Genomic DNA, 24,723 nt, shown 5'->3' on the forward strand with positions numbered 1-24,723 from the left:
CTGGTGGGCAGGGAAGAGATTGCTTCTTCTTCTTTTTTTACTTCTTACTATATGCCAGGCTACAGTAGTAAGCACTAGAGTAAATTCAAGACAGTCAGGTTGGGCATAATCTCTCTCCCACATAGGGCTCATAGTCTCAATTTCCAACTTCCAGATAAGGTACTGAGGCCCAGAGAAGTAATAATAATGATAACAATGGTATTTGTTAAGCACTTACTATGTGCCAAGCACTGTTCTAAGTGCTGGGGTAGATAATCGGGTTGTCAAACTTGGGGCTCACAGTCTTAATCCTCATTTTACAGATGAGGTAACTGAGCAACAGAGGTTAAGTGGCTTTCCCAAGATCACACAGCAGACAAGTGGCAGAGCCAGGATTAGAACCCACATCCTCTGATTCTCAAGCCTTTGCCCTTTCCACTAAGCCACGCTGCTTCTTTAAGTGACTTGCCAAGTCCCAGGCCCATGCTCTTTCCAAATGCCCGGTGCGGGGCATCACACCAAGTGGGTGTTCAATAAATGCTTCTTCATCTCCCCTCATTACTATTACTACTACTGATCTACTCAGCTCTGCTCAACTCTATTGTTGGTGTGGCTTACCCATCCTACTCCATCCCCTGTCTCCTCCCAGGAGGTCATGATCCTCGAGGGCCCCGATCCTGCTTCCAAAGGTCCCATCAAATCCATCCACCCTCCCTCTGACCTGGCCGGGAGCCAGGTCAAAGATCCCAAGGGCAAGCAGGAGGAACACTGGTGTTCTCTCCCCTCTAGCTCACAGGGAAAGCTCAGGCAGAGGCGGGTAACAGACGAGGATTAAAGTCAGTAGTTAGCCAGCTCTGCCTGGGAGCGATGAAAAATAGCAAAAAGATTCCTTCTTTTTTTTCCCCACTGTCAGCTCCTAACATTCCTTAGCCTTCCTGTGAGAGAAGTTTGAGGGTTTTGCAGCCAAAGGGAAAAATGCTTTGTTTGCCCCCTTTGAGTTATTGACCGAGGCCTCAGCCTGGAAGGGAAAGGGACTTTGGTCACTTTGGTGCAGGGACTGAGTGGGAGACTGAAGACAGTTTAACCTGCGCCTACTCACATGCTCGTTCACACATCATACCCTGTGTGTGTGTGTCTTAGTTTGGCAGTCTCACACACCCACCCACACATAATCTTCACTCATAAATGCCAATGCCCACAGAAGCAGAAACACAAATCCTGCATTCCTTAGAGTAATTATAACCACAAACACACTCTCCTCTTTTCTGCCCATCTCCTCCCTCTGCCCCTCCCCATTTCTCCCTAACTCTCTGTCCTTGTCTGCAGGGGAAACAACATGGCCTAGTGGAAAAAGTGAGGGCCTGGGAGCCAGAAGACCTGGGTTCTAATCCTAGGTCTGCTATACTCCTGCTGTGTAATTTTGGGCAAGTCACTTAACTTCGCTGAGCCTCAGTTCCCTCATCTGGAAAATGGGGATTCACTACCTGTACTCCCTCCTACTTAGGCTGTGATCTCCATGAGGGACCCCTTAAGAGCAAAAGGGAGTAAAAGGGAGTAAAGGGACCCAGGCAGCATGACAGTGAGAAAAGCAGGGACCTGGGAATCGGAAGACCCGGGTTCTAATCCCTCTTCTGCGGCTTGCCTGCTGGATGACTTGGACAAGTCGTTTAATCTCTCTGTACCTCCAGTTCCTCATGTCTAAAACAGGAATGAAATACCTATTCTCCAGCCCTCTTAGACTGTGACCCCCAAATGGGTAGCGGAATGTATCGAGTCTGATCACCTTATATTGACCCTCAGGCTTAGCACAGTCCTCAGCAGGCAGAAAGATCTTAGAAATGCCATTATTACTGCAGTTGTCCTATTAAGAACACCAGAATGGCAGGGAAGGACAGTAGAGGTTTGGGAGGATAGAGCTGAGAACAAGGAGGAGGAGGTGAAGAAGGAGGAGGAAGAGGAGAAGAAGACTCTCCCCCTGAGGCCACTGACCCTCCTTGCATTCGAGGGCCACTCGGGACTCCAGGTTGTCCATCTGCATCTGGAGCCTCTTCAGGGTGAGGTCATTCTCACGAGACTTGCGCTTATAGGCGATGAGCACGATGATGACGATGATGAGCAGGAGGCTTCCCCCGGCGGCGATGCTGACAATGGCCGGCAGGGTCAGCAGACTGTCTGAGACCACGCTGACCGAGCCCGGAGAGAACACCACGCCGCCCACGTGCACCTGGGTGACACGCACGCACACGCGCACACACACACAAACACACACACAGGCATAGAGAGTCAGGGCTGCACCGACAGGAAGCACAGCTGACCTTGGGGGTGAGAGTGGTTTCCTGTTCCAACACCACCCAGTCGTGGCCTACTCGGAAAATGGCTCCCTTGACACCCCCAGCAGGTTGGGACCCCCTGGGCTCACAATGCTGGACAGGTCTGAGAGGGGCTCGTTGTCTCAGCCGGGCAGACAGAGTTGGGGTGCGGGGGGGCCGGACCAGCCACCCAGAAAGCGGGTCGTGTCCAGGACGGGGCGATCTGGCCCAGATGGAGCCTGAGAAGCCCGGGGTCGGAGCCGTGAGGGACTTACCATGACCTTGTGCTGCCCGGTCAGGTTTGGGGGTTCACAGAGGAGTTGCGTCTCCGACACGGTTACGGCACATGGAGTCTCTCCGATCAACACTGTGTAGTTGAGCTTGGCACCCCCGGAGGCTGGGGGACACAGGTTCTTGCCCTGCGAATGATGGAATCAGAGCAACAATGCCACTGAGGTGCTCTTTCCCGTCTTTCAAGGCTCATTGCTCTCAGAATGGCCCGAAGAGGCAGGGGTGACTCTCCCCATTTTCCAGATAGGGAAGTGGAGGTCCAGTTGGTTCAGAGATTCGCCTTAGCTGCGCAGGCAGTGAAAGACTGAAATAGAACCCAGATCTCCTGAATCTCTGAGGATTAAGAGACAAGCATAGGCTATAAAGACCTCTCACCCCGGAAGCATAACGCTCAGCAGCTTGGTTTATGCTATCAAATGCTCCTTTCATGGTCACCGGGAAGGCAATGCAATGATGTAGAGGTAAAAAAACCTCCAACTTTGTCCTGTGAGGGAGGGTGTTGTCCCTGTGAGGTCACTGATCCCCGCACTGGGGATTTAGTTTTGAATCGGATGTCGCTCATACACTATAATTTAAGCTCCAGACAGTTGATGGGTTTTGGCTCCAACTTCATTCTTTTGATTAGCATTAACAATACTTTATTCTTCACCTATTTTTCTTTCACACAGAAAGGCATTATTTAGTCATATTTAATAGGTAACAACTCAATTTTATTGAGTAGTAGCAACCAATGAGGCTACTACAAAGTACAATTCTAGATAAACTACTTCCTTCTTTCTTATGAGTATCCCTTAATGTCCTCCCCGTGATCTAAACAAAAGCCCTACAGAAACTGGCTACCTGGACTACGGACAGCTGGTTGCTAAGGGAGCAGCAGGGTCAGCCAGGCAGTGTAGCCTGATGGAAAGAGCACGGGATTGGAAATCAGAGGACCTGTGTTCAAATTCTGACCCCACCACTTCCCTGCTGTGTGAGCTTGAGCAAGTCACTTAACCTCTCTGTGCCTCAGTTTCCTCCTCTGTACAATGGGTATTTACCCATTCTCCCTCCCCTTTGCCTGTAGGCTGGTGTGGAGCAGGCAGTATGTCTGATCTAATTTTTCCGCACCTGCCCCTGTGCTTGGCACAGAATAAAGGGGCAAGAAACACCCCAATTATTATTTTTGGATCGTCTCTCAACCACTCACATTATCAATCTATCAGTGGTATTTAGCACTAACTGCAAGAAGAGCACTTTACTAAGTCCTTAAGAAAGTACAAAAAAATCAGAGGTGGTATAGGCGATCCCTGCCCTCAAGGAGCTTACACGGATGCAATTTCCTAGGCATTAACCTCATCATCATCAGTGGTATTTACTGAGCACTTTCTATGTGCAGCGCTCTATACTGAGGACTTGGGAGAGTCCATTCCCACAGAGTTAGCAGTCATGTTCCTTGCCCACAATGAGCTTAAAGCCTTATGGAGCTTCTGTGGGTCCTTACCTTCAGGATGATGGGAGACCCTGGTTTCTGGTCCAGAACCCCGGAGGGACTGAGCAGTTCAAAGGTCGGATTGGGGTAGTAGATAAACTTCGTGTCGTTGTAGATCAGCAAGGATTGCACATTGTTGAAAACAAAGCCAAACTCATCGGGCCTCTCCACGGCATCCAGGCCCGGTCGGGACTCTGCGGTGAGGGAGGGGGCCAAGCAGGTCAGGGTGGTGGTATTCACCACCTTACACACCTGTAGGGGATAAACAGATCAAGTCTGAAGCTCTGAGATCCTGCTCACATGGAAGAATGAACATGGTGGTATTTGTTAGGTGCTTTCTACATGCTTAAGCGTTTTCTACGTGCCAAGACTGGATAGACAAAATATAAGCTGATCGATCCTGGTTCCTGTCCCACACGGAGATCACGGCCTAAGCAGGATGGGGAATAGAGATCTTATTGACAATTAATTAACCAATGGTGTTCTGAGAGTGCTTTCTGTGTGCAGAGTACTGCTGTGTTTACAGACGAGGCCCAGAGATATCAGAAGGCCTGCCTAAGGTCATAGAGCAGGGCAGGTGGTAGAGCTGGGATTAGAACCCAAGTCCTCTGACACCCAGACCCAGGCTCTTTCTGCTAGATCCCACTGCTTCTCACAGGACAACAAAACAGCCCTGCGACTGATCTTTGCCTTCCATCTAAATCCCAGCCAGATGAAATCCTGGTAGCCTGTGAGACATTGCAGTGATGGCAGGTCAGCAGCTGAGTCTCTGTTAAAAAGTTTTCCCTTAGGTTTCTCCCCTGTAAACTGGAGATTTAATACCTTTTCTCCCATGAACTCTGGCTTGTGAGCCCCACGTGGGACAGGGACTATGTCCAACCTGATTCAGTTGTATCTACCTCAGTGCTTAGGACAGTGCTTGACATATAGTAAATGCTGAACAAACACCATAATAATAGTCATAATAATGTCCTCCCACTCTTTCCTAAATTGCGAGTCAGCCTAGGATGAGGGAGAGGAGCAGGGAACGTGTCTACTAACTCTGTTGTATTGTCCTCTCCCAAGTGCTTAGTCCAGGGCTCTGCGCACAGAAAACGCTCAACAGATACCATTGATTGACTGCATTGGTTGGATGAGAATAATAATAATGATAATAATTATACTATTTGTTAAGCCCTTACTATGTGATAAGCCCTTACTATGTGACATTACCCTTGGGTAAATACAAGCTAATCAGGTTGAACACAGTCCGTGTCCCACATAGACTCACAGTAGTAGTCCCCACTTTACAGAGGAGGGAACTGAAGCATAGAGAAATTACGTGACTTGTCCAAGTTCACACAGCAGACAAGTGGAAGATCAGGTATTAGAACCCAGATCCTTCTGACTCACAGGCCTGTGCTCTATCCACTAGACTAAGGGCTTCTCCAATCAGAGACAGTGCAGAGGGGTTCCATATCAATGGCACCATTGCCTAGTCCGGGAGAAAAGGAAGTAAAAACCCCTTTGGGCTGTCTGGAAGAGGGCTAAGCAATCCCATGTGAAAGCAAAGGGAGGGTCTAAGTGAGGTTATCTTTCAGTTTTAGGAATCTGTTAGGTAAACAGATGGAGCCAGTAAGAGAAAAGCAGACTGTAAGCTCTTTGTGGACAAGGAATGAGTCTATCAACTCTGCTGAATTGCATTTTCCCAAGTGCTTAGTACTTACACGGTAAATGCTCAATAAATACCATTGATTGAAAAGCAAGTGAGAACTGTCTTGTTCTCTCCCCTAGTCATTGTAAGCTCCTTGAGGGCAGGGATCCAAGTGCTTAGTACAGTTCTCTGCCCAGAGTAATGCTTAGTAAATACAGTGATTGAGTGATTGACTGATTAAAATCCTGTTCAGAGTCAGAGTGGGGAAGCCATGCTGGCTGGCCCAGGCTCAGTCAGGTTTGATGTTCCCAAATGGACACAGCTTCTTAAACATTTTTTTGACTCCTTCAAACCCTTGGGACTGAAAGACACACCTATACACATGAGAAGTAGTATGACCTAAGTGGAAATAGCACTGGTCTGAGAGTCAGGGGAACCTTTTCTAATTCCGGCTCCATTGCTTGATGGCTGCATGCCCCTGGGCAAGTCACTTCACTTCCCAGTAGGTCTGTCTTCTCACCTGTAAAGAGGGAATTAATGTGTTTGAACGTTTGTGTGTGATTGCGTGATTATGGCTATAGCTACTAAGTTTGGCATGCGGTTTGATTCACAGCATTCTAATCCAAGATGCTTTGCCAAAGCACACTTGATAATTTTTATTTATATTTTTAAATCCTGCAGAAAAATCTCCTCCTGAGTGAATGGCCTTAGAGGCCCAAATGGCTGGATCAATAACCACTGCAAAGGCCTATTCTCCTCTCCAGTTTTTCCTGGCTCAGGATCTCACGACAATTCACAAATGGTCTAGCATCTCCATTTTCCAGTGAGAAAAGCAAGAACCCAGGATGAAGTGGGTGGGGCTCTCTAGCTCCAGACTCCTGACTTGATTTGATCTTCTCAACCAGGAACAAACCCAGGTGTTGAGAAGTTTTTGCTCCCCTAACACTGTTCTGGGAAGACGGTGGAGCAACTTCTCGCCTCCCTCTCATCACTGCTCTTCTCACTCTTTCTCCTCTCCTTCTCCTCCCTCTCCTCCTTTCCTCCCTCTCCTCTCTCTTCCCTCTCCTCCTCCTTCTCTCCTCTCCTCGTCCTCTCCTCTTTCCTAGTCCTCCTTCCCTCCTCTCCTCCCTCTCTAACTCCTCGGGTCCAGTTTCCCTGGGCTCTGCTCCACAATAAATAAGCAAAATGCTCAGAGACCAGCTGACCTTGTCTCTTCTGGGTGTTCAAGCACTTTATTCATCCAACATTCCCAAAGTTGGCTTCCTTAAACTCTGCTCTCTGCTACAACCTGCTGGGCCACTCTGGGCACTGAGGCTGGGAGAGGAGATTGGTGGGTGGGGGGTCTCAGCTGGGCTTGGAGGTAATGAAGACTGAGGGTGGGGAACCCATTTTGCCTCTTCTTCCCCACTCCAGCATCCTCAAGGAGGAGGGATATATTGGATCCTTCCAGTTTATCTTAAATTTTCTCCAGGGGCCTGAAAATCTCTCAACTGCTTAGTCTGATGAGAGGAGAAAATCTCTGGAGGTTAGCTAATCCATCCTCCTGCCTCATGCAGTCTCATGGTCTTCAAAGTTAGGGACCACCTGGACCCCTCGCCCTCACTCCCACCCTCATCTTAAAAAAACCCGCTCTTGACCCCACTTCCCCCTCCAGTTATCGCCCTATCTCCCTACTACCCTTCCTTTCCAAAATCCTAGAATGAGTCGTCTACAATCGCTGCTTAGAATTCCTTAACTCCCATTCTCTCCTGGACCCCCGCCGATCTGGCTTCCGTCCCCTCCACTCTACCGAGACTGCTCTCTCTAAGCTCACCCATGACCTCCTTCTTGCCAAATCCAATGGCTCCTACTCCATTCTAATCCTCCTTGACCTCTCTGCTGCCTTTGACACTGTCGACCATCCCCTCCTCCTCCATACCTTATCTCACCTTGGCTTCACGGACTCTGTCCTCTCCTGGTTCTCCTCTTACCTCTCTGGCCGATCATTCTCGGTCTCCTTCGCTGGCGCCTCCTCCCCCTCCCATCCTTTAACTGTTGGAGTTCCTCAAGGGTCAGTTCTCGGCCCTCTTCTGTTCTCCATTTACACTCACTCCCTCGGTGAACTCATTCGCTCTCACGGCTTTGACTACCATCTCTACGCAGATGACACGCAGATCTACATCTCCGCCCCTGTCCTCTCCCCCTCCCTTCGGGCTCGCATCTCCTCCCGCCTCCGGGACGTCTCCACCTGGATGTCGGCCCGCCACCTAAAACTCAACATGAGCAAGACTGAGCTCCTCATCTTCCCTCCCAAACCCGGTCCTCTCCCAGACTTCCCTATCACCGTGGATGGCACGACCATTCTTCCCGTCTCTCGGGCCCGCGATCTCGGTGTCATCCTTGACTCGTCTCTCTCGTTCACCCCACACATCCTATCCGTTACCGAGACCTGCCGGTTTCACCTTTACAATATCGCCAAGATCCGCCCTTTCCTCTCCACCCAGACGGCTACCTTACTGCTACGGGCTCTCGTTATATCCCGGCTAGATTACCGTGTCGGCCTTCTCTCTGATCTCCCTTTCTCCTCTCTCGCCCCGCTCCGGTCTATTCTTCACTCCGCTGCCCGGCTCATCTTCCCGCAGAAACGATCTGGGCATGTCACTCCCCTTCTTAAACACCTCCAGTGGTTGCCTATCAACCTCCGCTCCAAACAAAAACTCCTCACTCTAGGCTTCGAGGCTCTACGTCACCTTGCCCCTTCCTACCTCTCCTCCCTTCTCCCTTTCTACCGCCCACCCCGCACGCTCCGCTCCTCCGCTGCCCACCTCCTCACCGTCCCTCAGTCTCGCCTATCCCGCCGTCGACCCCGGGCCACGTCCTCCCGCGGTCCCGGAACACCCTCCCTCCTCACCTCTGCCAAACTAATTCTCTTCCCCTCTTCAAAATCCTACTTAAAACTCACCTCCTCCGAGAGACCTTCCCAGACTGAGCTCCCCTTCTCCCTCTACTCCCTCTACCACCCCCTCTTCACCTCTCCGCAGCTTAACCCTCTTTTCCTCCCATTTCCTTCTGCTCCTCCCCCCTCCCTTCCCATCCCCTCAGCACTGTACTTGTCTGCTCAACTGTATATATCTTCATTACCCTATTTATTTTGTTAATGAAATGTACATCACCTCGATTCTATTTAGTTGCCATCGTTTTTACGAGATGTTCTTCCCCTCGACTCTATTTATTGCCATTGTTCTCGTCTGTCCGTCTCCCCCAATTAGCACCGTAAGCCCGTCAAACGGCAGGGACTGTCTCTATCTGTTGCCGACTTGTTCATTCCAAGCTCTTAGTACAGTGGTCTGCACATAGTAAGCGCTCAATAAATACTATTGAATGAATGAATTCTGCTTCCTGGAGAGTAATATTACAGCCTTGGGAGTTTAGTATTCTTGCGGATGTTAGAAGATAGAGATAATAATAATAATAATAGTACCTGTTAAGCGCTTCCTATGTGCCATGCAATCTGCTAAGCGCTGGGGTAGATACAAGTTAATCAGGTTGAACACAGTCCCTGTACTGTATGGGACTCACACTCTCAATCCTCATTTTATAGATGAGGTAACCGAGGCCCAGAGAAGTTAAGTGACTTGCCCAAGATCACACAGCAGACAAGTGGCAGGTTCAAGATTAGAACCCAGGTCCTTCTGAATCCCAGGGTTGTGGTGGGGCGGTGTGTCTGTGTGTGCATGCATGCACACGCTTGCATGGTTTGAAGAGGTGTCCCATGAACTAGGGCCAGAGACATGCAGGCAATTTCTTTGCCACAAACTGGAAAGATGTCCAAGAGATGATCAGACGAGAGGAGACAAGATAGCAATCTAATCTGTAATGAAATCCCTAAGCCCGGGAGCAGGAAGCAAAGACTCTATTAGGGGACAGAAGACGAAGCCAGGCACAAGGCTTCGAGAGAAGGGGGTGGGGTGGTGGCAGGGACAGGAGCAGGAGCAGGGGCAAGGTGAGGACAGGCCCAGAGGTGCTGGGCTGCACTCACGTTGACAGATTCCTTGCCGTTGAATTTGACGCGGATCCTCGGCTCCTGAATCACATCCAGGTTGAAGCCTGTGATGGTCAGTGGGGTGTGGCCGCTGTGGAGAGATAAGTTGGTTAGAGGATGCCGCCAAGAAACCTCACTTTGGGGATGGGACCAGAGCTCAAGGCTGCTGCCCGCTGGGACCCGGTGGGTCGGGGTCTCCCCGGCCTCCTCCTCCTCCTCCTTCAACCAGCCTCCCCCAGCTGCGGGGGAAGACTGTGAGTCCGTTGAGGGCAGGTATTGCCTCTACTGCTGAACTGCACTTTCCAAGCACTTAGTACAGTGCTCTGCACTTACCGTGTAAGTGCTCAATAAATACAATTGGATGAATGAATCCAGCCCAGTCCTGCCCTGATCAGCCGTGCCCTGACCAACTCTGCCCTTTCTGGTCCTAACCTTCCTGTTCTTCCTGGCTTTGCTCTGACCATCTCTGCTCAGCCTGGGCCTGTCCTGCCCTGAACTGCCCTTCTCTTCACTTCCCTGCCTTGCCTGGCTCTAAACTCCCTGTTCTCCTGGTCTTGCCCTGACCATCATCTCTGCTTAGCCTAGCCTGGCCCTGCCCTGCTGATTGGCTCTGCCCTGTCCTACCCAGCCTGGCCTGGCTCTGTCCTATGCTGTTCAGCCTGCCTTGCCCTGCTTGGTCCTGCATTGTTCTGTTCTGTACAACCCTGTTTTGCCTGGCCTTGCCCAGCATTTGCCCTGCCCGGTCCAGACCTGCTTAGACCTGCTCTGCCTCACCCTGCCCAGCCGTGCCCCGCTGCCCCCAGCCTCACCTGGCGATGCTCCACTCGGGCTCGATGCGCTGGACTCGGGGGTCGTCAATGTATTCAAACTGCAGGGTGCTGTCCACCCGAGCTCGGTCCACGCTGACAGAGATGGGGACGGGGCCCAGGCCGTGGGCGGAAGGTGGAGACACGCACACAATCTCGTTCATGGACCTCCTGGTTGGGAGTAGATAGAGGAGGAGAGAATGGTAGCAGGGTGAAGGTGGGGTCAAAGACCCAGATCCTCTCTCCTTTTTCGTGAGCTCTGAATACTTTCCAATCACTGGCCCCCTCTGTCTGTCCCCGGGGGAGCCCCGAGCTGGATAAAGGACCACCCTTCCCCTGGGACCGTGCACCCACCTCTGGGGAGGAACACTAATTTCTGCTTGATCAAAATGCCAGCAGGCAGGACCTCTACTGGGGTAGAAACATGGGAGTGGAGAAGGTGTGCCAGGCCTTGATTAACAGCAGCTCAGTCCCCTGGAGCTGGTTGGATTAGCAGGGAACTAATTACTGAGACGGGAGAAGGAACAAGTGCTTATTGCCAATCAATGCTCAGCAAATTGGTCGTAGGGAACCCGAGGCACCGAGCTCCAGCCTTGACAGAACGGTTGCTGGTAATAATAATGACAATAGTAATAATAATAATAATAGTACTTAAGTGCTTACTATGTGCCAACTACTCTTCTAAGTACTGGGATAGATACAAATGGATCAGGTTGGACACATTCCCTGTCCTACATGAGGCTCACACTCTTAATCCCCATTTTAGCGATAAGGTGACTGAGGTCAAGAGAAGTGAAGTGACTTGCCCAAGGTCACACCGCAGACACGTGGCGGAGCCGGGATTAGAAACCGAGTCCTTCTGACTCCCAGGCCCGTGTTTTATCCACTAAGCCATGCTGCTTCTGCTGGTGACAGCCAGTGCTCCCAGGGGGCCAGGAGCCTGAAGGGAGGGATATGGAGCTGCCCAGGGAGGAAAAGGACCCTGGCTGAGCTCTCTGCTTTTGGTCCTTTCTGGAGGAGAGCGGCAAAAGCAAAGGGCTGTGGCACTGGGTGAGGATCCTGGGGTCCAGACAGAGATGCCACGCCCATGCACACATGCACACACACACACGCATACACATGTTCACACGCATGCACACTTCAGAACCCATTTCCCTCTCACCTATAGAATTCGCAGGTCTGGTTCCCCAGGAAGACAGTCACGCGACTCCCGGCCCCGAGGTAGCGACCGGTGATGGTTACCGTGGTCCCTCCAGACTCAGGACCCCGAATGGGGGCAAGTGACATCACCGTCGGGTTCTTGGGAAGGAACGGAGAAGATGTGGTCATGACCTTGTGCTTGACCCCACGGAACTTGAGGGATTGAAGTTAAACATACGGAAGTCACGTCCCCCTCTTCCCACCCCTGACACACGTGTCCTTATACATATATGGGTTCTCTTGCGGCGTTTCAGTAACTTCTCCAAACTTTCACAGACAATATTCTGGGCAGAAAGGAAGCAGCCGGATAAATACAATCCCACTTAATGAGGCCCCGCAGGCGATGTGTCCTCGTTCTGTGAGAATTGGATGAGGATGTCACACTGGCAGACACGTGACCTGGGCCCCCGCTGATCTTTTGCTAGACCACTTGGTGCTGTTCCTGGCAGACCTGGCTCAGCAGAAAGCCCAGCTCTGCCTCTGCCCGATTCCCTTAGGGTTTTTGAAGATGTCTCCACTCTCAGGGCACGGGCCCTGGTCTCCCAGGGGCTGCCTTGGCTGCGAGACTTCCATGAGGTCTCATGGAGACGAAAAGGCTGGTCCAGAAATGGACCCTGGCAGTCCTGCCATCCCCCCACTTCATCATGTGGCCATCAGTCCAGCTAGGCAGGGAGGGGCTGCATGCCATCAGGCTGAGGAAGCTGAATAATAAGAATCGGGGTAATGTAGAAAGTGCTTCCTGGGTGGCAAGCACTGGGCTAAGTGCTGGGGTAGATACCATATATGCAGATTGGACACAGTTCCTACTCCACATGGAGCTCCCCGTCTAAGAGGGAGAATGGATATTTTATCCTCGTTTAACAGATAAGAAAACTGGGGTCCAAAGGAGTGAAGTGATTTGCCCAAGATCACAGAGCAGGCAAGTGGCAGAGTCAGAATTTGAATGAGAGCTTCCTGATCCTAGACCTGTGCTCCAGTGGATCCCGCCCGGAAGCTCGTGCTTTGAGAAGCAGCGTGGTTTAGTGGATAGAGCACGGACTAGGGAGTCAGAAGGCCATGTATCCTAATCCCAGCTCCAGCACATGTCTGCAGTATGAACTTGGACAAGACACTTCGCTTCTCTGCACCTCAGTTACCTCATCTGTAAAATGGGGATTAAAAGTGTGAGCCCTCTGTGGGACGGACTGTGTCCAACCTAACTTGTACCTACCGCAGCACTTAGAACAGTGCTTGTCACATAGTAAGCACTTAACAAGTACCATCATTATTATTATTATTACTATTCCTCTTCACCCTCCCTGCTCAGTGCACTGTTCTGGCTCCCAGACCGACACTCACCACGAAGGTGTACTGCTGGGCAGATCGGGCCGTGAACTCTGGCTTGCACTCTCCAATACACAGGCGCACAGGTCCGGACCGCGGGTCGGGGAGAGCCTGGCCCATCTCACAGACGATCCTGAGGACACACAAAGCCCCCGCTGAGAGAAAGGCTGGGAGGGGGAGGAGGTCACCCCGCACCCTAGGCTCCACATTAGGAGGGGCCAGTGGTTGCTGAGAGGGTCTTATCTGAATCCAGCTCGACATATAAAGCCAAAAAACCAGCAGGCAATCAATCAGTCAATTAATGTCTCTGCCACTTGTCTGCTGTGTGATTTGGGGCAAGTCACTTCACTTCTCTGGGCCTCAGTTACCTCATCTGAAAAATGGGAATTGAGTCTGTGAGCCCCATGAAGAACAGGAACTATTTCCAATACGATTAGCTTGTATCTACCCCCCAGCACTTAGTACAGGGCCTGCCACATGGTAAGCGCTTACCAAATGCAATAAAAATGAAATAGAGAGCTCTTACTCTGTGCAGAACACTGTATTGCGCTCTTGGGAGAGTGCAATATTCATTCAATAGTATTTCAATAGTATTTACTGAGTGCTTACTATGTGCAGAGCACTGTACTAAGCGCTTGGAATGAACAAGTCGGCAACAGATAGAGACAGTCCCTGCCGTTTGACGGGCTTACAGTCTAATCGGTGGTTAGACTGTAATATTGGTGGTATACATGATCCCTGCCCTTGAGGAGCCTATAGTCTAGTGGGGGAGACAGACATTAAAATATATCTCAAGTAGGGGAATAAACTGATAAGGACATGTCTTTTGTGCATCCGGTATTCAGCCTACCTCTCAGCCCCACAGCACTACATACATATCCATAAATTATTTATTTATATTAGTGTCTGTCTTCCCCTCTAGACTAAAAGCTCACTGTAAGGAATGTATTTACCACCTCTGTTGTAATGTATTCTCCCAAGTGCTTAGTGCAGTCTTTTGCACACAGTAAGTGTTAAATAAATACCACTGATTGATGGATGGGTGTACATAAGTAATGTGGGGTGAGATGAGTATCAAAGTCACACAAGCAGTGCAGAAGGGAGGGAGAATAGGGTGCCGAGATGATATGGTATTTTTTGATTGCTTACTGGTGCAGAGCACTGTTTTAAAGACTTCGGAGAAAACAAGAGAGTGGGTAGACACGATCATTGACCTCAAGGAGCTAAGTACTCTAGTAGGGGTGATGAATATTAAAATAAATTACAGGTAAGGGAGGCTACCGAATATAAGGATATGTACATAAATGCTGTTATGGGTAATGGGGGGGGGCAGGTACGTAAGTGCTTAGAGGGTGGGACTAAGTATATGAATGAGGCAGAAGGGAGGGAAAACGGGACCGGGGAGGAGAGATTAGTCAGGGAAGTTTTCCCAGAGGAGACAGGACTTTAGTAGGGCTTTGAAGATTTTTTTAAAGTGGTATTAGTTAAGAGCTTACTATGTGCTAGGTGCTACTCTACGTGCTGGGGTAGATACACGGTAATCAGGTTGGACAGAGCCCATGTCCCACATGGTGCTCACAGTCTTAATCCCCATTTTTCAGATGAGGGAACTGAGGCCCAGAGAAGTTTAGTGACTTGCCTAAAGTCACACAGCGGATAAGTGGCAGAGCTGGGACTAGAACCGAGGTCCTTGACTCCAAGGCCCATGCTCTATTCACTAGTCCATGCTGCTTCTTTTAAAATGGGGAAATCCTTCTGATATGAAGGGGCGGGGAATGCTAGACTGGGGGAAGGGTATGAGCAAAGAGCAGTGACATTGAGGACAATGCCAATGAAGCTGGTGTTGCTTTCTGTTTCTTTGACAAATAGGATTATTCAGCCTGAGCGAGTGAGCAAAGCTGACCTAACTTCCTGGCATCATGGAGCAGGTTTGAAGAGGAATGAATGCAGTCATTTGCTAATCCTGGGAGGGGGCAAGCCCAAGCCCAGGATGCTCGCTGGTACATGAGGGAGCAGAGACTCCATGGGTGCACTAAGAGTTCAGGTCACATTGCCATCAGGAGAAGAGCAATTTTGGGGGGTCAGTGCCTGGAGGGTCAAAAACAGCCCCTGTTGGGAAAGAGGCACTGGAGAGCAGGTGAGGGGCCTGCAGAGAGGTGAGACATTTCGTTCACTTAGTCGGAATCAATAACAAGGGTAGGTAGGTTTAATGTACCGAAGTTGACCCCAGAAGGGTGTTTATAAACCGTCATGACTAGCTGCTGACCCTTCTCTGGAGAGGGGCTTCAGGAGAGGGGCCATAGCTGCAGGGTGGAGGTGGAGAAATGGGGAAGGGAGACTGGGGCTTGGGGTCAACTTTTATACTAGAAATGGGAGCAAGAAGGCTGGGGGGTTCCTGGATTAATAGTAATTGTGGTATGTGTTAAACGCTAACTAGTTGCCAAGAACTGTGCGAAGTGCTGGGAGAGGTACAATATTTGCAGACCAGACACAGTCCCTGTCCCACATGGGACTCGGTCTAAGGGACAACAGATATTTAATCCTCAATTTACAGAGGAGGAAACTGAGACCCAGAGAAGTTAAGTGACTTGACCAAAGTCACCCAGCAGACCAGAGTTGGGAGCCTGTGGGATGGAGCCCCCAGGGAAGGAGGGTTCAGCACAGTATGGAGTACTTGCCTCAAATTCAGGCTGAGAGTGGGAAAAGCAAGCATCCCACAGCTCCATGCTGGGAAGATCCGTGTTTAATCGAGCAATGCCTACCTCAGCTGCTTTTCTAGGAACTGAGGTTACTAAACACAGATTTCATTTCGATTTAATAAAACGCACATTAGATAAACACCCCGCGTGCTCACAACTACCTGTGTCAGCAATCTCCATCTCTTTGATAATGGCTAATCCTCAATAAATGCTTTCCCTTACAGTAGATATTTACTTAACATGCAATAACTGTCTTATCACATTGAACCCATTAGATTCAATGAGATATTTCTGTCTGCTCAGGGAAGGTCTTTTTTTTTCCTTCCTGGGTAATATGGATAAATAAATTAATTATGAATCCAGAGTCAACATGATGATGATGATCAATTAGCGTTTCACATATAACTATCTCCTTAAAGCTCATTAGTGAAGCTCTTGAGAAGCTTAATTTAAAGCACTACCAGTTGTTGTTTTAAGGCTGCTACCTGCTCGGGGTAATAATGTTCTCCTAACCTGTTTCCTGGATCCTAGTGCCCGCCTGAGTCTGGGTCCCTAGAATCTTGGTCTCTTCTTTCAATCCATCATTCAATCAATAGTATTTATTGAGCACTTACTGCGAGAAGTTCACTGCACTAAGTGCTTTGGAGAGTACAATATAACAGAATTGGTAGACATGTTCCCTGCCCACACGGAGCTTACAGTCTAGAGTGGAGAGACAGACATCAATGTAAATAAATTACAGATATGAACGTAAGTGTTGTGGGTTTAAGAGTGAGGGAATTAAAGGGTACAAAGGGTACCCTTTCTCCACTGACCTGTTGACCCCTTGTTCATGTCCACTCTCTTTCTTGGGACTCCCTCCCTCTTCATATTCAAGGGACCACCACTCTCACCACCTTCAAAGCCCTCCTGAAGTTATATCTCTTCCAGGAAACCTTCCCTGATTAACCTCTCATCTGCCCACCCTATTATTCCTCCTTTTTGTGTCCCCTAAGCACTTCGATTCTTACCCCACCCCCAGATAATTTTTATACATAATAATAATGATGGCATTTGTTAAGTACTTACTATGTGTCAAGCAATATACTAAGCACTGGAGTAGACACAAGTTAATCACACTGGATGCAGTCCCTACCCCACATGGGGCTTACCATCTTACCCTTTCTGCTGCTTCCTGTGGTTTATTTCAATGTCTGTCTCCCCTGCTAGACTGTTAGTCTCTAGAGGGTTTAAGGTATTATCTTCTCCCAAGAGTATGTACAGAGCTCTGCGCACAGTAAGCACTCATTGATTGACTAATTGATTTGTCTCTATCTCCTTATTGTCCTTCCTTCTTCCTTAACTTTAGGGATCAGAATTTTCTGTTCTTCCTGGGTGTTAAGTGGGATGTGATTGTTTTTTCACCTCAACCACTCCTTAAGTGTGTCCTGAGGGATTCCCAGAAGGAAAGAAAACTGGTTCACAGTCTTGGGGATTAGGAATCCTTCCAAAGCTCCAAGGGAGCAAGGGGGCTCTGAGAGAAAACCTTCCTCCGTCTTGGAATTCATCTCCCCAAAGTTGAAGCTAAAACTCTCAGCAGTTCCCCTCCTGGGGGATTCCAGGGCCTGGTGCTTGGGGGAGAAGTGGATGCTGGGAAACAGAAGCCACCCCCAGCCAGGAAGCAGAAAGTGCATGAGGCTCTTTCTCAAATTAAGTAGGCCCAGCTCTCCAGCTGAGGGCCTGGGAGACTGAGCCAGCATCTTTGCCCTCAAGAACTCTTTCCTTTGTGACCTGGCATTAGGTAGAAATGAGATTTTCCCAGAGGTCAAGGGGTTTTGGTTCTCTGCGTCTCTTGGACTTTCCAACTTGCCTTCCTCCATGCCAACCCTACCCCGTTGCTCCAATTCCTTGAAGGACTCTCTTTGACACTGAACATTCCAGCCTGTGCTCTGGACTTCTGGTGCCCCCTCATTTCTACCTTCTTTCTCCCACCCACTCGCTCCAGTTTTGCTTTCCTTCTTTGCCCCATTCTGGGTCTGTACGCATTTCCACCCTTCTCCATTCCCACATCTCGCTTTTTGAGAGCGAATCTTGATAGGGTGAAAGATTTGGCCAGTGGGTTTGACCAGGGTCAAGACTGAAGATTTTCACCAAACTTCCCCTTCTTCTCCAGACTCACTGTGTCAGAGGAAACCATGTCCGGGAACCTCAGTCCTCTCCCCTTCCTGGTCCAAGCAAACGTCTCCCCAGCAGGCACCCTTCCACTTAATGGTTGGTTCACTCTGCCTCATTACTCTCTCACTCCCAGAATAATGAGCAAAGAGGCAGGGGCTGCTGCTCCAGCTGGAATCGCCGACCAATATAGCCCAGTGGGGCCTCTGGGGATGGGGGCAGGGAGGCACCCCCAGCCTGGCTCATCTCTGATTGGGGCCTGCTTCTTCTCCAGACTGCTATAGACTCTAGATCATAAGTTCTTTGTGGGCGGGGAATATGTCTGTTATATAGTTATATTGTACTCTCCCAAGCGCTTAGTATAGTGCTCTGCACACAGCGCTCAACAAGTACAATTAACTGACTAATTGACTGCCTGACTACTGTATATCTCCACAGCAGAGTCAGGTGACTTCATCAAATAATAATAATAACAATAATGCTAATGATAATAATGATAATGATATTCGTCAAGTGCTTACTATGTGTACACTGTGTGCGGTGCACACAGCAAGCGCTCAATAAATATGATTGAATGAATGTGCCAGGCACTGTACTAAGCACTAGGGTAGACACAGGGTAATCAGTTTGGACACAGTCACTGTACCACACAGGGTTCACAGTTTAGGAGGGAGAACAGGTATTTAACCCCCATTCTATAGGTAAGGAAACTGAGGCACACAGAAGTCAAGTGATTTGCCCATGGTCACATAGCAAATTAGTGGCAGAACCAGGGTTAAAATCCATGTCCTCTGACTCCCAGGCCCGGGCTCTTTCCACTAGGCCTTTCAGCATCTTCCCCCTCCCTTCTCTCTCCCTCAGTGGGATTCTCTCGGCCGCCTTGTCCTTCCAGCCCCCCGCCATCTTGGCCGCGACCAAATGAACACCCCAAATTGGAACATATGTCACTGGAGGGGCCCCGTCTGCCTGTCCGCCGCTCCATGCCTATTTTCTAATTCTCAGCTGACATTTTCCTTAGTGAAATAAATGAATTTGCTCCAGCGGAAGCCCTGCTCGGATTAAGCTGCTGTCACAGCCCCACGCGCCAAACAAATTGTCGCCTGCAGTCCACGGTGCAGGGTGCATTCCGATGGGGGTGTGGGGGGAAGGGAGCTGCTGGGGGGAGGAAGGGAAGGGAGAGAGCTGGCACGGGTGGGAGGGGAGGGAAGGGGGAGGATGAAGAGGGGGAGGAGGCAGAGTGCGCAACAACAAGCCACTGCTCTCTGGTAAAATGATTTCTCGGAGCACTGATGTGGGCACTGAGTGGGCAGTACAGGCAGTTTACAGCCTCCAGAGGCAAGAGAGATTGTCTTTGCTGACCAGCATGAGGGGGATCAGGATTCTCTGTGTGAAAGGGGGCTGCCTCACTCTGGAATTTGGGTTCTGAAAGGGGTCTAAGGAGGGGGCTGAAGAGTGGAGAGTGAGATAGGTTGGAGGAGAACAGCTCATCAGAAAGAACGCTGGACAGGGAGGCAGGAGACCTGGCTTCTCACCCGGCTCTGCTGCTTTCTTCCATTGTGACCCTGGCCAGACATTAAACTCCTCCAGGACTCAGTTTCCTCCTCAGTAAAATGGAGATTAAATGCTGGTTTTCCCTCCTCCTTAGATCTAGAGTCTTATGGAACGTGTCTACCAGTGAGTCTGTTGTATTGGACTCTCCCAAGCATTTAGTAAAATTCTCCGCACACAGTAGGTGCTCAATAAGTACAACTGATTGATCGATTGATTGATTGTGGGGGATAGGCTTGTGTAAAATCTGATTATCTTATATCTGCCCCCAGTGCTTGGCACCTAGTGATTGCTTTCCAAATACCACAATTATTATTATTATTATTCTTATAGTTCATAGTAGCAGGATGGGCCCGGGAGTCAGAAGGACCTGGGTTCTAATCCCGGCTCTGCCACTTATCTGCTGTGTGACCTTGGGCAAGTCACTTAACTTCTCTGGTCCTCAGTTACCTCATCTGTAGAATGAGGATTAAGACTTCCATGTAGGACAGGGACTGTGTCCAACGTGATTAGCTTCTATCTACTCCAGTGTTTAGAATAGTGCTTGACATAGAGTAAGCCCTTAACAAATACCACAATTATTATTATTATTATGATTATTATAAGGTGCTAGGGAGGTCCAGGGGAAGGGAAAACTCACTGTTCCGCGATGACGTACTCCCCGGGGATTGGCACGCAGGGGACCCCTGCCACCTCCACGTGCTGGGCGATCTCAGAGAAGTCCAGTCCCAGGTTCACGCCGTGGATGGTCACTCGCGTGCCCCCTTCCGGAGGGCCTGACACAGTCAGGATCTGTAAGGGAAGACAGTTAGAGGGAGAGTTAGCCCCAGGCCACTGAAGAAGGTCCCTTGACCTAAAAGAAATAATAGTAATAATAATACTGATGATGGTAATTGTTAAGCGCATACTGTGTGCCAAGCACTTTTCTAAGAACTGGGGTAGATACAAGGTAATCAGGTTGTCCAACATGGGGCTCACAGTCTTAATCCCCATTTTACAGATGAAGTAGATTGTGAGCCCGTCACTGAGCAGGGATTGTCTCTATCGGTTACCGAATTGTACACTCCAAGCTCATAGTATAGTGCTCTGCACATAGTAAGCGCTCAATAAATACTATTGAATGAATAATTGAGGGAAGTTGAGTAACTTGCCCAAGGTCAAACAGCAGACAAGTGGCAGAACCAGGTTTAGAACTCATATCCTCTGACTCCCAAGCCCGTGCTCTTACTGGGACCCGGAGGCAGGAGGCCTGGATTCTAATCCTGATCTACCACTAGTCTGCTGTGTGATCGTGATAAATCACTTCATCTCTCTGAGCCTCCATTTCCTCATCTGTAAAATGGGGATTGAATAGCTGTCCTTCCTCCTTCAGGGACTGTGTGCAGCCTGATTTTATTGTATTAATCCCAGTGCATAGCACAGTACTTGGCAAATAGTAAGTGCTTAATAAATGCCATCATCATCCTCAATCCCATCCTGTACTACCTGCAGCCTGCATTCACCCCAGATGGGCCAATTTAGCAATTAAAGTGCAAAGCAGTGCTTTGCACACAGTAAGCACTCAATAAACACGATTAAATGAATGAATGAAAGCAGCTTTTCAGTCAGAGGCCAGGAGGGGGCTGTTTCCAGCAGTGCAAACAAGATTTCCTGAGGGAAACAAAATCCAAGTTTTTTTGCTTGTTTTTGATGAAATTGCCTAAATCCCACCTAAGGAACAGGTGAGCCCTTGGGAGAAAATGATTTCTGAGATCCATTTTACAGGTGGGGAAACTGAGGACCAAAGAGGTTGAATGATTTATGCGAGGACAGAGCATGTCTGTGGCAGAGCTGGGGTGAGAACCCAGGTGTCCTGACTACTGGCAGTCCATTGGATTCCTTTGCTACTCTTTAGGTTGACCCAGATTCACCAAGAGCATGCATGGAGACATTGTAAATAGGTCATTTTATCTGTGGCAGTGCTTCTCTTGTCCAGGGGAAAAATGATTGTATTAAACAACTAAAAGGAAACAGAAATCAGAGGCAGAGCCAGGGCAGCCTGGGAGCACTTCAACTGCTTCTCTGTTGGGAGGGAACCCGGGGCCAGTGGTTGTCAGCAGCCCGTGGTCCCACATATTATCTCGGAGTTTTGGCACATTTGGGTTGGAAATGAAGTCCACTCCTGTGTCATAGCCCTTCCTCTCTCCGTGGCCCCACTTTCTGACCCTCCCACTCCTGAGATTCAATGGGATGCAGTCGGAGCTGGCATAGGGGGAGGGGGTGAACTCTCCAAGAGGGCAACAACTTCGGGTAAAAACTCTATTTTCCAGGAAATTGTCTCCTCAGTGTCCCCCTCCCTACCCCAGAAAATAACCCCAGGAAAAGCCCGAGGGGACAGTCAGTTACATAGTTCTTCTTGTGGGCAGGGAACACGTCTACCAACTCTATTATACTGTAGTCATCCGAGCACTTAGTCCAGAGCTAAGCACACAGAAAGCACTCAATAAATACCACAGATTGTCAGTCACTCATTACAGGCCAAGCCGTGAGCTAAGCACTGGGGTTGATATAAATATAACAGAAAAGGCAGAGTCCCAGTCCCATCCAGAGCTCCTCAGGTAGTAGGGAAGCAGCTCAAAACAAGAACAACAATGGATTACAAATGAGCTGAGCTGATTTTTTGGCTTTCTTTCTTTCCCTTTCTACCTCATTGAAAGGGTTTCTTCCGCTTATTGTGGTTAATTATAACCTTCCAGAGAAGCTGGGAAATGAAATCTGTCTCTTAAGTGAGCTAAAAATGGGTTTCTGTCTTGCAGGTAGAGAGCACTGGGCTCTTCCTCTAGGGGAGCTCAAGGGGGCAGGCCCACTGGGGCTGAGGGAAGAAGTAGCATGGCCAAGGGGATAGAGCAGAGAGCTGGGAGTCAGAATGATCTGAGTTCTAATCCCAGCTCCACCACTTGTCTGTTATGTGACCTCGGATGAGTCATTTCACTTCTCTGGGCCTCAGTTCCCTCATCTGTAAAATGGGGATTAAGACTGTGGACCCAATGTGGGACAGTGACTGTGTCCCACCCAAATTGCTTGCATCCACCCCAGGGCTTAGTACAGTGCCTGGCGCACATAATAATGTTGGTATTTATTAAGCGCTTACTATGTGCAGAGCACTGTTCTAAGCGCTGGGGTAGACACAAGGGAATCAGGTTGAGAAGCAGCATGGCTCAGTGGAAAGAGCCCGGGCTTTGGATTCAGAGGTCATGAGTTTGAATCCCAGCTCTGCCACTTGTCAGCTGTGTGACTGTGGGCAAGTCACTTAACTTTTCTGGGCCTCAGTTACCTCATCTGTAAAATGGGGATTAAGACTGTGAACCCCATGTGGGACAACCTGATTCCCCTATGTCTACCCCAGCGCTTAGAACAGTGCTCTGCACATAGTAAGCGCTTAACAAATACCAACATTATTATTATTATTATTAGGTTGTCCCACATGGGGCTCACAGTCTTAATCCCCATTTTACAGATGAGGTAACTGAGGCACAGAGAAATTAAGTGACTCGCCCACAGTCACACAGCTGACAAGTGGCAGAGCAGGGATTCGAACCCATGACCTCTGACTCCAAAGTCCGTGCTCTTTCCACTGAGCCAAGCTGCTTCTCTGCACATGCACATGCACACATGAAAAGAAGAAGTTCTCTCTCCAATAATTGGCATATAGGATCTTAGAGAGGGAGAGGTCGATGATCTGGGGGATACAGGGGAATGCATGTAGCAACAAAGTGGTCAACAAAACTCCAAGGCCCTGTGAGGCGTGGGGTTGGGGAGGTGGGCATGGTTGGGGGGAAATTAAGGATCAGGACTTCCAATATCCCCTGCAGTTGGCTTGGCCCCATGCCATGTCCCTCTTGTGGAGCTCACAAGTGGTGGCCCGGGCTGCAGCTCACCTCTTAATAATATTGGTACTTGATAGGCGCTGTTCTAAGTGCTGAGGTAGATACAAGTTAATCAGGTTGGACACAGACTCTGTCCCACAAGGACAGAGATTGACTCTTCAGTGTGACTCAATCTCCATTTTACAGATGAGGTAACAGACACAGAGAAGTGAAGTGACTTGTCCAAGGTCACACAGCAGACAAGTGGTGGAGCCAGGATTAGAACCAAGGTCCTTCTGACTCCCAGGTCTGTGCTCTATCTACTAGGTCACACTGCTTCAGTCACAAACTCTTCAGGCGCAAGCTCCTGATCACCAGCAACCTTGCCTGGGGAGAGAGTGGGAACAGGAGGGACAGTTCTGGGCCTCTGTTAGGAGCTTCTGACTGCTTCTCAATAAATCAATCAATCATATTTATTGAGTTCTTACTGTGTGCAGAGCACTGCACTAAGGGCTTGGGAGAATACCTCCCAACAATATAGCAGGAACATTCCCTGACCACAATGGTCTTACTCCCCATTCCTCTCCCTGTTCAACAGGAGACCGTGTCACACTTCTGGTACCTGATCTGTCCATTTTCCACAATCTCTCAGGGGGACTCACTTGGAGAGGCAGGATCACCTACTGGGGAGAGCACTGACTGGACATTTGGGTGTCTCTCTCTTGTCATGGCTCAGTTTCTCCATCTGGAAATGGCACCAATTTGCCAGAGAAACCAGATTAGGCTCATACAGTTCTAGGTGTAATTCTGTTCCTCCCACTTTGAGAAGGACATAATAATATTGCAGAAGGTACAGTCTGTCAATCTCAGTCGGTCATATTTATTGAGCACTTCTTGTGTCAAGAGCACTGTTCTAAGAGCTTAAGAGAGAACGGTATAACAATGAAGAGTTAAATTCCCTGCCCCCCTTGATCTTACAGAGCGGGAATAACTAAGATGATCAGGTGGATGGATGGGGAGGCTTCCTGATGAGGAAAATCTGACAAGATTGTGTCTCTCCAGCTGGGAAGATGAAAGTTGGGAGGGGGCATGGTTGAAATTCACAAAATCACAGAATGCGGGCAGGGTGAAATCCCAAACATGACATGGGACAAGCACACAGCTTGAAGATGTAAGGTTGGAAACAAAACAAAGCACTTCTTCACTCTGTTGATAGAAAAAATGTGAAATTTGTGGCCCTAGGGAGCAGAGCAGACGCAAAATACCAGTAGGTCCGGGAAGGGCTTGGATAAATCCTGACTCTGCCACTGTTCTGATGTGTGACTTTGGGCAAGTCACTTAACTTCTCAGTCCCTCAGTTACTTCATCTGTAAAATGGAGATTAAATCCTACTCCTTCCTTGTGCCCCAGGCAGGACGGGGACTCTATCCAATCAGATTATCTTGTATCT

At 49.3% G+C, this 24,723-nt stretch overlaps 1 protein-coding gene across 2 annotated transcripts in view; it reads right to left on the reverse strand.

The window, feature by feature from the left end:
* Positions 1-24,723, reverse strand: part of PLXNA2 (plexin A2) — a 252,846-nt gene that overhangs the window by 18,934 nt on the left and 209,189 nt on the right. For both annotated transcript variants that reach the window (XM_029069154.2, XM_029069155.2), the window contains exons 13-20: positions 20,069-20,220; positions 13,046-13,163; positions 11,670-11,806; positions 10,511-10,678; positions 9,699-9,792; positions 4,060-4,299; positions 2,564-2,707; positions 1,969-2,203 (exon numbers count right to left, since the gene is read on the reverse strand). In XM_029069154.2, coding sequence (XP_028924987.1) covers positions 1,969-2,203; positions 2,564-2,707; positions 4,060-4,299; positions 9,699-9,792; positions 10,511-10,678; positions 11,670-11,806; positions 13,046-13,163; positions 20,069-20,220 — 1,288 coding nt within the window. The remainder of the gene's footprint in view (positions 1-1,968; positions 2,204-2,563; positions 2,708-4,059; positions 4,300-9,698; positions 9,793-10,510; positions 10,679-11,669; positions 11,807-13,045; positions 13,164-20,068; positions 20,221-24,723) is intronic.

The sequence above is a fragment of the Ornithorhynchus anatinus genome, chromosome 7 (genome assembly GCF_004115215.2).
Source record: "Ornithorhynchus anatinus isolate Pmale09 chromosome 7, mOrnAna1.pri.v4, whole genome shotgun sequence".
Taxonomy (NCBI): Eukaryota; Metazoa; Chordata; class Mammalia; order Monotremata; family Ornithorhynchidae; genus Ornithorhynchus; species Ornithorhynchus anatinus.